At 41.6% G+C, this 16300-nt stretch overlaps 2 protein-coding genes across 2 annotated transcripts; both read left to right on the plus strand.

Moving 5' to 3' along the window:
* Positions 1–16: 16 nt before the first annotated feature.
* On the plus strand, positions 17–10459 carry ercc8 (excision repair cross-complementation group 8; the record flags this gene model as incomplete). The annotated part of the gene is made up of 12 exons (XM_079221985.1): positions 17–93; positions 536–631; positions 1295–1396; positions 1664–1787; positions 2800–2881; positions 3880–3948; positions 4047–4113; positions 4718–4821; positions 5451–5575; positions 7677–7874; positions 9212–9307; positions 9631–10459. The coding sequence occupies 12 exons, from the start codon at positions 17–19 to the stop codon at positions 9697–9699; spliced, it is 1209 nt and encodes a 402-aa protein (XP_079078111.1). The 3' UTR covers positions 9700–10459.
* Positions 10460–10791: 332 nt separating this feature from the next.
* Positions 10792–15921, plus strand: elovl7a (ELOVL fatty acid elongase 7a). The gene is made up of 8 exons (XM_079222177.1): positions 10792–10902; positions 12544–12633; positions 12761–12951; positions 13430–13507; positions 13630–13686; positions 13810–13915; positions 14028–14164; positions 14278–15921. The coding sequence occupies exons 2-8, from the start codon at positions 12570–12572 to the stop codon at positions 14524–14526; spliced, it is 882 nt and encodes a 293-aa protein (XP_079078303.1). The 5' UTR covers positions 10792–10902; positions 12544–12569; the 3' UTR covers positions 14527–15921.
* The last annotated feature ends 379 nt before the right edge of the window (positions 15922–16300 follow it).

Raw genomic sequence — 16300 nt, forward strand, 5'->3', positions numbered from 1 at the left:
CCTTTAGGGTGAAGCCATGCTGGGGTTTCTGACAGCGAGGCGGGCCGGTCTGGATGACCCTCTGCGACTGAGACGTGCAGAGTCGACGAGAAGGTGAGAGAGAGAAGGCAATATCTCAGCCAAAAAAGAACAATGAATAAAGACTGCTGTCTGGGGTTCATAGTCATACATAACATGCACATAACTTCTCGCGGAGCTCTTGAATTTGAGGCTATATGAAGGTGTTGCACCGCCAAAAGACAAAGAAGTATCAATATTTGAGAATGTTTTACGTGCTCATGTTTATAAAGGTCACTCAATAAATGACCCTTGTGATTAATAGAAGAATTTATCAATAGTGTATTTTCTATATTTTGCCTTAACGATTAGACTAATATGGTTTCATTATTTTTGTCTTATTAGAAAAGCATGTGTTGTCTTTTTGCTGTCTTTTTTCTGCTATTATTATTATCAATAATGCACTCTAGCTTTAATGTCTGATGTGAATGAATGGATTGTCCAGTATTGCTCAGCTCTTCTTTCTTTATCTTCAAAGGGTCCTGAGTCTCACGCTGAATCCTGACAGAGAGGTGGACAGAATCCATGGAAATGGCATCAACACCATAGACATTGAAGTTATAGAAGGCAGATAGTAAGTCCACTTAATTAGTATGTCCTAATTAGGTTTGTAACAGTTAACCGGTATCAAGGTACACTGCGATGTCGGTATTGACGGTTATCATACAGCGTCAATATACTTATCTACTGAATTTAATAAACTGTGTGTGTGTAAGAGTTGAAGGCACACACAGGTGTGGGCTGGCTGCTTGTGAATTAATAACGTTAATTCACAAGACATTATTTCAAAAGCTCACATCTGAAGTTATTTTTCATTTAGTAGTTCATTTAACAAACATCAGTGCTGCTTCCATGTAAACTAACATGCTATATATAACATATTAATTACACTTGCGAGCTATTTTTTTAAATCCGATTTATAATTCTGTTTAATATTATAATTACTTTCTCAATCTTTTAAGGGTAACTGTAACTGAACTTTGAACAGAAACATTTTTGAAACCCTAGTTGTAGGTTTATCTTCGGGCGAACGTTTGTGATAAGAGGCTAGTGCAATGGGGGTGAGTGACATTTAGTCGACACAAAGTATGGGGAAGTTGGAATAGAAAGATGTAAGAGGGTAATCCCCATACTGAAAGTTTTCATAAGAACTACTGGCACTCATACTTTGGTAGAAAGGAATGTGGCAGTTAGAGGAAGCAATGCCAACTGTGAAGTCATCCTTCTCGTTGTCCAGCATGTTGTCTGGTGGAGCAGATGGAGTGATCGTCGTCTACGACCTGGAGAACTACAGTGGGAAACCACAGTACACCTGCAAGGCAGTTTGCACAGTAGGCAGGTGAGCGTGACGCCGATTACTGATTCTGTCCACTGGAGGGTAGCACTGCATTGAGTTCTCACAGTACCATGTTGTTTGAGCTTGTTCACAGCCACGTCCTTAAATCAACACGCTTATAAGTGAAGTGGTGTTAATCTAAATGTTTCTTTATTTTGCTCCATGAAACATCTGTCGTGAAAGCATGGCTGTGCAAGGCAACAGGAGCGGGGGGCGGGCACTGTGACGTTTTGTAATAATCCTGTAACATTTTATGATTTTTATTTTTAGGTCGAATCGGTATGTCCACAAGTTCAGCGTAGAGACGGTCCAGTGGTATCCGTATGACACGGGCATGTTTGTGTCCAGTTCCTTTGACAAGACCATGAAAGTCTGGGACACTGAGACACTGAAGGTAAGGAATGTCCAACACTGTCTAAGTACTTGTTTATATCCACTGAGTTACCAGTTAATTAGGAGCACCTGTACAATTACTTTCCCCGTGTGCAAACTTGAAAGGCATTAATTAGAAGCACTCTCTCTGCATAAACTGATTATGGAGCTGAATCAACATATACACGTATATGGATGTCCCCAATGAACTCGTAACTTAGTGCATATTTGAGATTAGTTTATTAACTAGCTGACGTTTGTTTTCTTCCATCTCCACCAACCTTGCTCTTTCTTTTTTTGTTTGTTATCCTTTCACGATCTCTACCCTGCACTTTTCTTATTTTCTGCTTCATGCTTTCTGCCTTTCTGTGCCACGTAGTCCCATATGGCAGGCCCTGAGCTGTGCTAGAGTTACACTGGCACCACGGTTACCTCAAAAGGTCAGGGAAGGGACAGAAAAGAACCACAACCTTTCATTCGTGTTACTGTGTATTTCTGTGTCCCACACAAACAAACACACACACGCACACATGCGCCTATTCAATTATTTATTGTGGTTTTGTACTTGCACATTAGTGTATGCGTATCAATGGTGTGCACATAGTCAATGTGTTTGTATGGTATTTCTATGCAAACAGTGCCTCCTCTGTGTGTGTGTGTGTGTGTGTGTGTGTGTGTGTGTGTGTGTGTGTGTGTGTGTGTGTGTGTGTGTGTGTGTGTGTGTGTGACTCCTTGGCCAGTGCTGGCACACACTGACAAATGGGGCACAGAGAGGCTTTTTATATTTGCAGAAGAATTTGCATTGTAACTGCCGCTGCTGCTCGGATGAGCTGCCTTCTGAGCCCCTCCCTCTCTTTTATCTTTACCTAATCCATCCGTGGTGCATTTATACTACAGTTAAACTTTGAGACCGGGGCTTCATTTAAGGTCATGGCTGTATATGTTACCATGAAATTGAGATTCTATTTCAGTATACAGAGCATTAAACACACAGAAAGCTGACCTTCTCTTTCTCTCACTTTGTCATTCTTCAGCCTGCTGAGGTTTTTGAGTTTGAGGGCAATGTCTACAGCCACCACCTGTCCCCCATCGCCAGGAAGCACAGTCTCATCGCAGGTGTGTGACAAAAGCCGCCACAGTATTTACTGATCTCAAAGCAAAAGAACTCGTGGAATTCATGGGGTACCGGTTTTGTTTGTACTCAAGCCAACAGCCTCACTAGTCATCAGTTTGTCTCTCCATGCAAAGTGCTGCACGCTGCCCCACCACACACACACACCGCCCCGACAGCGTATCCCAGTTTTTGCCCCCAGGTTATTTAGTGTGGTGTACCCGGAGGGGACAGAAGTGTGTCAGGAGCTGCCTGACTATGGAACGATTTGTGGGGTGAACATTTTTAAGAATCTAGTTGCCAACTCACCACGTCGCCAAACAGGACCAGCGGGTTTCTTGTGCCTGCTGTGTATGTGCTCATTAATGAGCACACATACAGAGTTTCTTTGACACACCTGTTTTGAAACCGGAGACAATCACAGTGACGGTATTTTTTTTTTTTTTTTTTCTGCTGAATGTGTCCTTCACTCTCAGGGATGTTGCACATGCTTGTTAAACTAGTTGCAGGCATCTCTGAACTTTTCTATTTCATCTAAGAGACATTTGAAAGGGAATTCGTTAAAAAAAAAAAAAAGCACCAGTATCTGTTTTGGCTATTTAGTTTTGAATGACATCCCATTCTTCTTCTTTGTTCTGGTACATTTGACCTACTAGCTTGCCCTCTTCCCACGTGTAGATGGGTGTGGTAGCTCAAGCTTATCAGAAGTTCATATCAGTTGGTTCTTATTTTAACCATACCTTGTCTGTGTTAATCTGCAACTCCCAGTTTTACCCTTGTAAAGCACCGTTCTGCCTTATACACACACACGTAAAAGATTATACGCACACATTTATCATGATCTGTGCACTTTGACAATATTGATGAGTAGGATTATTAAAACTAGGATTTTATGGAATTTTCCACTTTAAAGGTTGCCTCTTAAATGTCTTTTTTCAGTGTTTAAATCAAAAACATAATAAATCATTTGAATCTCTTCCATAAACTGTCTCTGTGTTGTCAGTTGGGACCAAAGACCCTAAAATCCAGCTGTGCGACCTGAAGTCTGGGTCACGGATTCAGGTTCTTCATGGTTAGTGAACCAGACCACAAATACACGCACTTACTTTTCCTGCAGTTTTTTTTTTTTGTTGGAACTCGCACAGATAAACAATAACTTTCCCCCTTCAGGTCACAGAGCCGAAGTCCTGTCTGTGCGGTGGTCGCCCAGATACGAGCACATCTTAGCAACTGCCAGGTAAGCTCAGTTGACTGACAGTCTTTCTGCGGAGGTTAAGCCTCACCTCGTTTGCCCTCCATAAGCCAGCACAACAAGTACTGTCTGGTGTGGAGCAATCCCCACCATGCTGTGTCCCAGCAGTTCTTGTCACCTCAGTGCGTGCGCATCTGGCCACATTGCAGCCCTGAGTCAAGTATAATGCCGCCACATCGCTAGCAGATAGCGAGCAGCAGTGGAACTTGAGTAGCCCTGTCAGTATAGCATATGGTAGATACAGTCCCCATCTGCTTTATGCTACATTAGACCTGCTAATTAACCTATTGGGATCAGTGTGCCGCTCTCCCCGCGGACTGTAAGTGATTTTGAAAACAACTGCCACCGAGCGACACAGAGAAGTGTATGATGTTCTATTATGGAGCAGCATGTACCCAACAGGAAACCGATCTTTTAAAAACAAACACTAGTGTGACACATATGTTTGAGCATGTATTGTACCTCTACATCCCTGTGTTGTATTTAGTGGGATGATCACATTTCTCCTTATTTTTGAATTGTTTATTGGATTTCGTTAATTAACCAGGAGACTGTGAAACAAAAATAATTCCCTCATTTTCCTCCTAAGTGCAGACAGCAAAGTGAAAGTTTGGGATGTGCGCCGGGCCTCTGGGTGTCTCTTCACTCTGGATCAGCACAACGGAGACAAATCCAAAGCCGCCTCTGAGGCAGGTACTGTTGCCTCTCCCCGTCTCTTTTTCCATACATTTCTCAACCATCACTGTCCAAGATGTCCTTTTAGCAAACCCAAGATATGGCATATACCTCTTCGTGGTGCTGCAGAGATTTACTGTGCCCATAGAATAGGAGCTGAGGTGCATACTAGCCCAACATGTCTTGAAGTACAAACTGAAGAACTGTGGGTGCACACATTGATCTAGTGTCCCAGAATGCATCTTCCTGGTGACTGATGCTTCTAATGATGCATTTAAAAGCTGGTGGTAGGAGAAAATTGAGTCCCTTATAGCTTGGATTTCTAATAACTTCATGTTATTCCAGTTTTAACACAACGGAGTGTGTCCCTCTGGCCGAGAGGTCAACATTCTTACAGAATCTGTTTCCCTGCCTGAGGCCCTGTTCGAGGACAAAAGGTCACTGTTGAGAGAAAACCAGTTTGCAATGAACTCAGGTTATCTAAATTCATCTGTGTTGTAAAGGAAGGCAAGGGATTTGAACAACAATTACACTCAAAGAATGACATTAAAATATGGACGATTATGTGGTATAAATATGTAAATGCTGGGTCTTGATGCCGGTGGAGGAGGAAAGAGATGACAAATGCATGTCCTGTGTCCCACCAGTGAACACGGCTCATAATGGCAGAGTGAATGGCCTGTGCTTCACTGCGGATGGCCTCTACCTCCTCACCACGGGAACCGATGACCGGATGCGACTGTGGAATAGTGCTACTGGGGAAAACACACTGGTAAAGTCTGTGTGAGAGATTACGTGCTTTGTCCTTTCAATCTACTTGGATTAACCTTTTGGATTATCTAGTTGCAGCAGTTACAGACCCATTTAATTTGCCTTTGCCAATCTAGATCCTCCAAAGAAGTGTAAATAATGACTTTAATAAATACCCCAAATGTCCCGTCCGGTTTTAAAACTTGATTTTCCAATGTGCATGTGCAACTCTCAACAGAGATGAGAAGGAAGCCAGATGACTCACTCGTTCGCTCCTTCCAAACACAATATGTGCAGTTTATTTTTTTTGTCTCATTAGATTTATGTAAGATGAGCCTGCCGTGTCTGTATGCACAGAATGCTGCAGCGCAAGTTCTTCCCAGGACAAGAAACCACCTCCTTTAAAACTAATGCACATCTCTCCAGTGATTGATGGACATGAATTACACGGTTTCTTCTTGCAAAACAAGCTGCTAATTATTTTTTTTTACCCCAAAAATTCTTGAATTTGGTTTTAAATTGTGAGGGAAACCTTTTTCCACTTTTCAAGGGCAACAGGACATTATTATTACTCGCAATACTTTTTGATATTCTCTGGTGGTATTGCCATGTAAACAAGGGAAACAGAAATTCCTGTTTAGTTATCAACCGCTAACCAACAATCCTCCACTGTTGACCAAACCTGACAGCTTTGTTTGCGCCGCAGCACTTCAGGCTCTTCAGGACAGAGGTGTTGGTCATGATGATAGAAAAAAGGTGACAGGGAAACTAGAGCAGAGAGAGGTGGATACATGGCATTAATGGGTGGTTTTTGGTCAGACTGAGCCAACAGGAGGCCGGTGTTTAAGAAACCTTGCTTTATAGTCTTGGATATACATCAACTAATGGAGAAGTTGTTATTTAACCCCAAACCACAGAAACGTGACCTCATCCTAACGCTAAGGAAGCCATGTATCTACTGTCTGTCCTCTCACAGTCTCCTGTTTGACTTTTCTTCTCTGCCGCTTCCCATTGCTGTTTCCATTGCCATGGTAGATATTTATATATTCAGCCTGTTTCACTAGACTTATAGTAACTTAAAGAGTATGACCTTCGAGCAAAGATCAAAGATTACAGATGAGGCATGTGTGTGGCACGTTATGGGGCGTAAAAGGAATGCGACTCAAACCTGTTTCACGGGCATGAATGAAGCAAAGTGATTGTGCGCCATCAGGATGAAGTATTTAGTTCCTTTTCGTCTGGATTTCAGGGGCTCTGCAAGTCCTGGAGAAGTCTTTTAAATTATCATCTGAATAGAGGGGCTTAAATGGTTTTGAAAGCCCTGAACGGTTTCAGTTTCAGGAGCCTTAAATGATGGGGTCTTGCCGTGCTGTTCCTCTGGTCGGAAATTAAAGGTATCCTGCAGAGTTTTTGACCTCTAGTAATGCTACGGAGCTGTTTTTGTTTCTCTGAGTGAGGCCCGGTTTAGTTTATCACATGAAAGTGTGAACTTGTTACAACTGCCAATGGTTTCTCTCTCTGCCACTGCAGTGTCTCCACTACAGATGGCAGTATAGACGCTCAAAGCACTGTAGTGGTCCGCCGTTACGTGATTTTAAACTATGTTCCTGGTCATTTCAGATAAAACCATCGACAACTTGGTGTGACCTTGAGGGACAGTTCAGTTGGAACAATATTAGGGTGAACATATCTATCTCATAAAAAAAAAAGCACTTTGACAGAATACAACCTACACCTTATCTTTTTGTTTGTTTGCTTGTCAATTTAATTATCTATTCATATTTCTTTCCCTTTTTCTTTGCAAGGAAATTGTTTTAATGCATTAATCCCTGTCTGTGGTAGCTTGTGTACAGCAATGTTTATTTGACAAACTCAATAAAAAGTTGACACAAAGAAAATCTAAAAAGAGGAAATTTGTAGGCACCCTGGATTTTTCAGTGACACATTTGGAGGTAAGCAGTTGTTTTGGTGTTGTGCACTAAATATAGAGAGTCAGTATGTCTGTTTCAGAATGGAAAAGCTTAATATCCATACAGAGAATCATCTTGCGTTGTTTAGTGTAAGAAGCAGTATATATTTAACACACATCTGAACCTTGTGTGCCTTCACTGTTTGTCCTTCAGGTAAATTACGGGAAGGTCTCTAACGGGAGTCGTAAAAGGCTCCAGTTCACTGTGTCACGGGGCTGCAGCCCAGAGTTGGTGTTCGTGCCATGCCAGAGCTCGGTAAACGTGTATGCCGTGCACACGGGAGAGCTGGTCACTATGCTCAGGGGTCACTACAACAACGTCGACTGCTGCGAGTTCCACCCAGACTACCAGGTGAGGCGCATTAACAGTCCCCTGCATCTGGCCAGTGCGGCCATCTTTATCCTCCGTATGGCCTTTGTTTGTATTTCCATGTATCTGTTTCTGTTTGTTCTGCAGGTCTGCTTCACAGATAATTTATAGCCTCCGTCCTTTTTTAAATGTTATCTCGTCAACTGGTGCGGTGTTGTCACTGCAGTAAGGGCAATTTGAAATGTGTAATCACCATGGCAGTCTCAAATGAGCCTCTTACCCCAGACGGATAACATGGTTAAGTCAACGTTCCCTCAGCTATACTGGGCTACCATAAATGCAAATACCATCCCTTTTGTGTGATCCCAGTCCGTGCTTTCAGCCTGAATGTCGACCCGGTTGTGTTCATAAGACAAGTGGTGATGGTTTCACTGCACAGACAGAATGTCTGTCTCCTCTGGCAGGTGTTTGTTTAGTTTCACCCTCATCTGTGCATACAAAGCTCGGTTTGTGCCTGTTGTTGTTTTGAGGAATGAAGGATGGGATTGTCAGTGGAATAGGGATGTGATAAGTTAATTTCATAAATGTATGGAATGTAATGTACCGTTTACATTCACACAGGCAACAAGAGGTTAGGCATTGTGAGGTTTAATTTCTCGGTTGGCAATGAAAACAGTGACCGCAATATTTGGACATTTAGCAAAGACATCACTATTTTTTATTACGTTGCTGATTTCACAATGTCAGCCACATATTGACACTAATATCCGTCGAAAACTAATATTTGTTTTTATTCAAGCTGATGGCTCAAGTCAGGAGTCTGCCGATACATCTGTAAATCCCTGATGTCGTCATCATACTTCTTACTCACGATTGTCCTACAAGTTTATCAACATGCTTGTTCAATGTCCTAAAATATTCACCAAATATGGCAATACTTCAAGTTTCTAGTTCTACTCTAGTGTCGGGAGTAATGATTTTAAGTATTAGGAACATTCAGTTAAACCACCGATGTGTAACACGGGAATGCTGTTCGGCAGCTTGTCACTCTGGAGAGTTCCCGGAGAGGAGATCCAGTCCTGAAAATAGGTCTTACTTCTATTGAAGCAGTCCTGTCTGATGACAACACTGATCAGTCGAGTTTCACAGAGTGCTGTCCCATGTTTTCACTTCCGTCGCATGGACACAGTTTTGAGCTTGTTAATTATTTTTACTCTTGGTCCCCATCACGCTTGTCAACACCCTGGTGGTCCTCTGGGGCTGATGTCAATGTTTGGAAGTGCTTTTAAGGTGAAGTTATGCTGCACCTGCAGCTCCTCTTTTGTTTTCCTGTGACAGTGTGTAAACCCTGAGGTATCCTTTTTTTCTGCTGTATGTAGGAGCTGTATACTGGAGGTAAAGACTGTAATATCCTGGCGTGGATTCCTGTCCTGCGTGCCTCAGACGTGGAGGAAGAGTCAAAAAGCACAACTCAGGTACAAGCCCCAATAACAGGAAGCTATTTTATGTCCTTGTATTGTTTATGACGATCTCAATCTGAGTGTTGTTTCGTCTTCATGGCATAAATGAGATCATTGATAAGCTCTCCCTGCACATGCTGAGGACACCAGTCCCCACTACGCAGCTCTGTCATGCTGCTTCCACCTTCCAGCAGTTCTTACTAGTTTGTACACTTATCAGATAAACAGTAGGTGTTATACCCATGAGATCTTTGTGCATATGTAATATTTTTAGTTTTTTTAGGATAAGTATCTTAATTCAGACGTGGTATTGAGATGAATGTCTTGGTTCCTTCCAGGCCACTGCTGCAGGCCAGTCCTCAGTGAACCCTGCCTTTCAGGACGCATGGAGCAGCGATGAAGATTAATGCTGGCGTTTTGAATATGTGGACATGTGGTCTGACCGTGCAAATGAGCACACCTCCTTTTACGATTAGCTTGTGAAAAAGAAATGACAAGTTAATGATGGTCCTCGGTCCCCTGTGAAGATATCTATGGGTTTATGGACACGTCTCCTGTTTAATCATTGCAGACAAAGACGAAGGCCTTCAAATGAAAATTAATTGTGTAAATAATTGTATGACTTTATATATTGACAATGCTTTGAATCATGTTTGCATTTTGCACATTTTCTATTGCATTGTTTAATAAAAAATAAAATGTATTTGTATGGAAAGCCAACATGGTCCTTGATGAGAAGAGACTGTCAATAATCCTCATGTGGGAGTAACCATTGTCCTTTTGTCATTCCTGCCACATTTGCATTTGTTTATAAGTTCTGCTGTCGTTCCTTGCTGAAACTAGCTGCAAGTGATAATGATACTGTACTCTCTGACTCACCCTTCTCATAGTTTTACATAATGCCTTGATAACCACGAGGACACCTTAAACCCAAATAAGGTTTAATACCGATTCCTCCCACAACAAAACACGTCTGTGTTTTGTTGTGGGAGGAATCGGTTGTTACTCTTTATGATATACCATTATTCCTTGCATCTTAGTCCAGTGATTTTTTTTATTTTTTTTATTTTTTTTGTTGTTGTTGATTTTGTGATTTTTATATGAAAACACAACTATCAAAAATACTGTTTCTGTCTGTCGACACATAATGTGCCAGTAGGCTCTCTTTTCCCCCGAATTACCTGAAGTGTCTTGATTGTATTGTTGAAGTGTGTATGTCTCGTAATAAAGCCACTGGGAATGCCACCTTCTGTCTATGAGCCTCCTTTTTCTTAGGGTGTGTGTGTGTGTATACTGAAACCACTTAATTACGTACAAGGTGAATATCCTGTACTATTGCACAATCCAGACGTAGATGAGGCATCGCTCAAGAATGAACTAGAAATGTTGAACCACGAATTTGCCCAATCAGCGAACGCGGAGCCGTGTCTGGAGGACAGACCACGCCCTCCGTTGTCTCCCATAAGAAGCGAGGAGAGCGCGCGGTGGCAGCGCGTGAACAGAGCAGGAGGCACACCTGTAGGGAAGCGGCAGGTAAGCCGGGAGTTTGGATAGAGACAATTTGGCACGAGACGAGGATTTTTCCATCAGCTGGCAGCTGCAGCTAAAAGGTTTGTGGTTGGTGCTTTATTTTTCTTAACTGAATCCGAGTGAAGTGATAAAAACGACCCCACTGGAAATCACCTGATTAAAATCTGACAACGCAGGTGCGTCGATTCAACAGCGTGCCCCTGATGACGGAAACGTTTCCTTTCATGGTGGGTTGCATGGAAGCTGTTGGACCCGTTTTTCAATAATCACGTCACCTGGTCCTCATCAACTAAGCCACTTGAGACTTAAAGCGATACTGACTGGCTAAGAATGAATATATATATAAAATCATGTTTGCTTTAATTGGGCACAAACTGAACATTGGTTTTTAGGCACGAGCCTTAACTTTAATAGCTGCTACTCACAATATAATTAACTTGAATGTGTGTCTGTGTTTTTGCTTTTTTGAAGGTATGGCTGGAAAATGATTTTATTTTTTATCCTCTATCTTTATTACATGAATGCGTCAGCGTCTGCTTTAGTTATTGAATGGGATCGTTATCTTGTGTAATGGGAGTTGACATTACAGACATTGAAGATACACAAAACGAGGGTGTGCTATGGGAGTATCAGCCTTTACGTCAGCAGCTCTGTCTATAACCTTAATTGGCATGTCAATGCTTGCCATGCATTATTAATGTGTCCTTTTTTCTTTTTTTTACGTTCATCTATTGACTTAAACTCCTATTCAAGTTCCCGTTGTATTCAGGTAGACACACCTTGAAAACCAGTAAAGTAGGGCTGTGGCCTATGCACTGGTTGGCAGACATAGGGGTGCTGTGTGTTTCTTCATTTACATCTACACACTCTCTCAAACTCGTGAAGCCCTTACTATTGGGTTCAGAGTAAAGGCTTCAGCGCTGATTGCAGGACCACCCAGATAATTTCATCCCATTTACCTTCAGTTTTGAATTTGTTAACTTTACCATTTTCTTGTCACATTATATAGTTACAAAATGTCTGCCTAATTACACTCCATAGAAAAAGCACAATGTCCTCGTCATGAAGGGAGTCGAGGCAGCATAGTTCTGTGACAACACAGGGGTCCTTATACGGACTAAACTGCCTATTCTATATACATTATCCATGCATACATGTTTCTGGAATTAATGCTCGTCACACTGTTGTTCATTCTCTGAAAACTGTCACTGACTGCTACTCATTGTACTCCCCGTACACTCTTGGCTTTGTCTGCCTCAGATGCTCGAGTGGGGCAGCAAAGAATGGCCGAGTACAGCCGGCACTACAAATGGTGGTTTTCTTCTGCCAGTTGTTGAACACTGTTCAGATGGGAGAATTCCATTGTGAAATGGAAAAACCGGTTGAGCGTGGCGGAAACTGTGGGCTGTCGGTGCCACTTTACTTTTGTAAACCGTTGCTTGGGTTCATAGTTCTAATAATGAAAGTGAACATTCATGGTCCCTCAGTGTAAATATTAGTGTTTTTGTCTTTTTTCAAATAAAACAAACACTTGAATGTAGTGTGTTCTCCATTCTGTGTGTTTAGCAGCTTTTGACTGTGTCCAAACATTTACGCATACAACTTCTTTTGCAGATCTTGAACACAAGACTCCTGATTTGTGTGACCTTGAGTCTGGTCCAAACTGACTTTCTAACATTTGTCTTTGCTCTTCTTCCTTTTTTTTCTATTTCATTTTTTAGGTAAATTGCAAACGTCTTGCCTGAAAATGGAATTCGATAATATAAAGTCCTCAGCCGCACTCATTTATGATGAGTTCATGCTAAATGCAGGTAAATCCTTTCAGCGTTCAAGGTGCCTTCATGGTACTTTTTTTTTTTTTTTTTTTTGTAGCTTAAAAATCCTCTGCACCTGAACGTTGTTGACCTCTCGAAACCCGTCGTCGATCTTGTGTTGCAGACAGACGGACGGCGAGCTGGTTCCTGATGTCGTCGCCCCTCCCCCAAGCCGCCGTCATCATAGCGTACATTTACTTTGTCCAATCGCTGGGGCCTCGGGTCATGGAGAACCGCAAGGCCTTCGACCTCAAGGGAGTCCTCATCGTCTACAACTTCAGCGTGGTGGCTCTCTCGCTCTACATGTGCTATGAGGTGAGTGCCGTTGTCTTTAGCGTCAGTTGGTTCACGTCCTCATAGTGGAGTCAGTCGGTACTTCCTGTGTTGTTGGGCTCAATGTTTAGAAAAGAAATGTGACATGCCGTGAGTCTGTCTGTCAGCAGTCTCATGCCAGCAGTCTTGTGCAACACTCTTGTTTGTGGACATTTTTCTATCTTGACTTTTGAGGTCAAACCAGATTCGGCAGGTGTATTTTGTTTTCATGTTGCAGAATTTCAACTTGACTTTTATCAAGACCTACTTGAATCAATGTACTGAATTTCCAGTATCAAAACTGTTTTCATTTTTTTTTAGAATGATTAATTTTCTCTTGTGAAATACTATCAACTCGGTAACTTGAGCGATTATACGATTTTGAGACTTAGTTAAAAATCTAAGTTTTTAAGGTAAAGTTATTGGGATTTATTTTTCATAGCCAGTTACTTGTGAGTAACCACACTGTTGTTTGCTTCAGTTTGTGATGTCAGGGTGGGGAACCGGATACTCTTTCCGCTGTGACCCGGTCGACTATGAATCACAACAGGGTGTGAGGGTAAGCCACTCCTTTTTACAGATTGGGATATAACATCTGATTCAGAATTTGGCACAGAACATGTAGTAACAGATCTGGTGTTTTTTGTTTTGCGCTGAAACATTCTTTATCTTCTCCTTTAGATGGCAGCAACATGCTGGCTTTACTACTTCTCAAAGTTCATTGAGATGTTGGATACGGTAAGTGACAAAATCACTGTTTGGCATTTGGCACAGTCTATGGAATATGTTTCCTTTTTCATGTATTGTGTTTCACAAGACTCTGTGTGTAGTTCTGTAAAAAAAAATTGTTTTTCTTTTCAGATCTTCTTTGTGCTGAGGAAAAGGAATAGCCAGGTGACATTTCTTCATGTCTACCATCACTCAATCATGCCCTTCACCTGGTGGTTTGGCGTTCGCTTTTCTGCAGGTAGGAATCTTTTTTTTTTTTTTTAAACTATGTTCAAAATATAGGTTATGAAATTGCATTCACTTCGTTTGACATTTTGTGACATTCTCCCTGATTCCCTCCCTATTTTCAGGCGGCATGGGGACATTTCACGCCCTGCTCAACTGCATCGTCCATGTCATCATGTACACGTACTACGGCCTTACTGCTTTGGGCCCCAAATATCAGAAGTACCTTTGGTGGAAGAAGCACCTGACTACCATTCAGCTGGTATGTTATTTTTAAATTTGATTGAATGACTTTTTTATGCCTTTGTGATCTCAAAGTGTTCATGTGTGGAACCTTGATGGCAGAACAAACTCTCTTTCTCTGTGGATCCCCAGATCCAGTTCATTGTTGTGACCAGCCACATCTCCCAGTATTTCTTCCTGAATGACTGCACCTACCAGTTTCCCATCTTTGTCTACATCATCGCAGCATACGGCCTGATTTTCTTGTTCCTCTTCCTCAACTTCTGGTACCACGCCTACACCAAGGGAAAGAGGCTGCCTAAAGTACTGCAGAATCAGAAATGGGAACACCACAGCAACGGGCTTATGAATGGAAATGCCAGTCACGACAAAGAAGAGTGACGCAGGTCTCTGCTCGTCGGGAGGGGTTGACCTCATTCATTCATGCATGCAAAATGCATCTGAGATTCAACTCCAATTAGTTTGGACTGTATTTTCTGACTGGTTTTCTACTTGCAACTGCAAAAGACAATCTTTGCATTTTGACCAAAGCTATATTTAAGAGGTTTATCGACTCAAGCTGAAGGGTTTTATCTTGTTTATTTTGTTTACAATGAAGGTGAATTCAAAGTTCTGCTATGGAAGTACCCAAATATCCCTCCTTTCTACTACAGTATGGTTTTAAAATATTTCAAAAAATTCAACTCCACTATTCACACTGACTATAGGGCTTCACCTATGGTAAGACTGTGGGACCCGCGGCTATACAGTCAAACTGGACTTCCTTGAAGAAAGGTTCTAATCCTGAGATCATTATAACTTCTGTGACTTGATCTTACTTCTATGAACTTTTTTAGGAAAGCCAGTTAAGGGTTTTAAAAGTTGTGCACTGAAGCGTTTATTTCACCTGGCCAAAAAAAAAATGACATTGACAGTTCAGTCGATTCTTTTTTCTTTTCTTTTGTGAATGGTGTTCAGGCTACACATCTCCCGTTCAGGTTGTCGTCGTCAAACGGTTACGTGCATGCAGAACATGATAGTTATTTATGGTGGTTATTTCTTATTAGTTTCTATGACATATGCACGCCCACTTCTCTATGGTTGAGTCACAACTGCTGCTGATGGTACGGACGCGGTGAAAAGGGCTCTTTTTAAAACGGCAGAATCAACTTATTCTCCTATGAAGCTATGATGTGACAGAGATGCCAGAGGAAGGCTGACAGACCCAGCGCTTGAGCTAGTTTTTACTACGTCCTTATTGCAAAATAACACTGTATTATAGGAATGCAATATGCACAATTGCATGGATTCACTATTAAGCCACCCAGACAAAACATGAGCAGCCTTTCTTGCCTGCTTTTTTTATTTAAAAAAAAAAAAAGTATTTTGCTTAATGTGTTGAACTTCTGTGGCTAACAAGGTCTTCAGGTGGCCGGAGTCGAGTAGTGCCTTTGGACTAAGGTCTGTGGATTAGTTTTATATCAGTTATGATGGCCTTCAACTGATTGAATGTAACACTCTGCTCTTTTTATTTTTGGTGGCTCTAGTGCACAGGATTGAGCTTGATGTGGAAATAGTTCCACCTGTTTTTTATTATTCAGGTGCAAATCCAAGTTGACACTAAAGATTTAAAGTTATGCATTGCATACAAGGAGGTGAATTATTTTTTTTTTTTGTCAGATCCCTTGTTATACCAATAGTTGTTAGGCGACTATAAGAAATGATGTGAAGTGAGATGTTTATATTGTATTTTATATGTATTTATATGAAAATAAATGACCATGTACTTGTAATGTATATTTTTCTTGTGGGAGTGTTTTTAATTTGGAAAGTTGGTGCAACTCACTTGGGCAAAGTAATTGCAAATTTAAGATTAGCCGGCAAAATATTGTAGAAACGAGATTTTAAATGGAACCGTGTGGCCAAGCTTGCGCGATTTGATGTATTTCACAAGTGAAACAAGCTGATATTGCAGTTTAAGAGATTTCAGGTGCTATCAATTAGGGTTGTACAGTTACAATCCTCTGCATGCACAGTCGGTGGATTCTACATCACATGTGCATCCAACATGACACTAGCGGTGTCTGACCCTAAGGGATGTATACATCAGATACCTTAAGCAAAGCATAGGGTTTAATACTTAACCCCTTTAGTCATATAGCTCTTATGTGGGATT

Source organism: Taurulus bubalis (genome assembly GCF_910589615.1).
Source record: "Taurulus bubalis genome assembly, chromosome: 8".
Taxonomy (NCBI): domain Eukaryota; kingdom Metazoa; phylum Chordata; class Actinopteri; order Perciformes; family Cottidae; genus Taurulus; species Taurulus bubalis.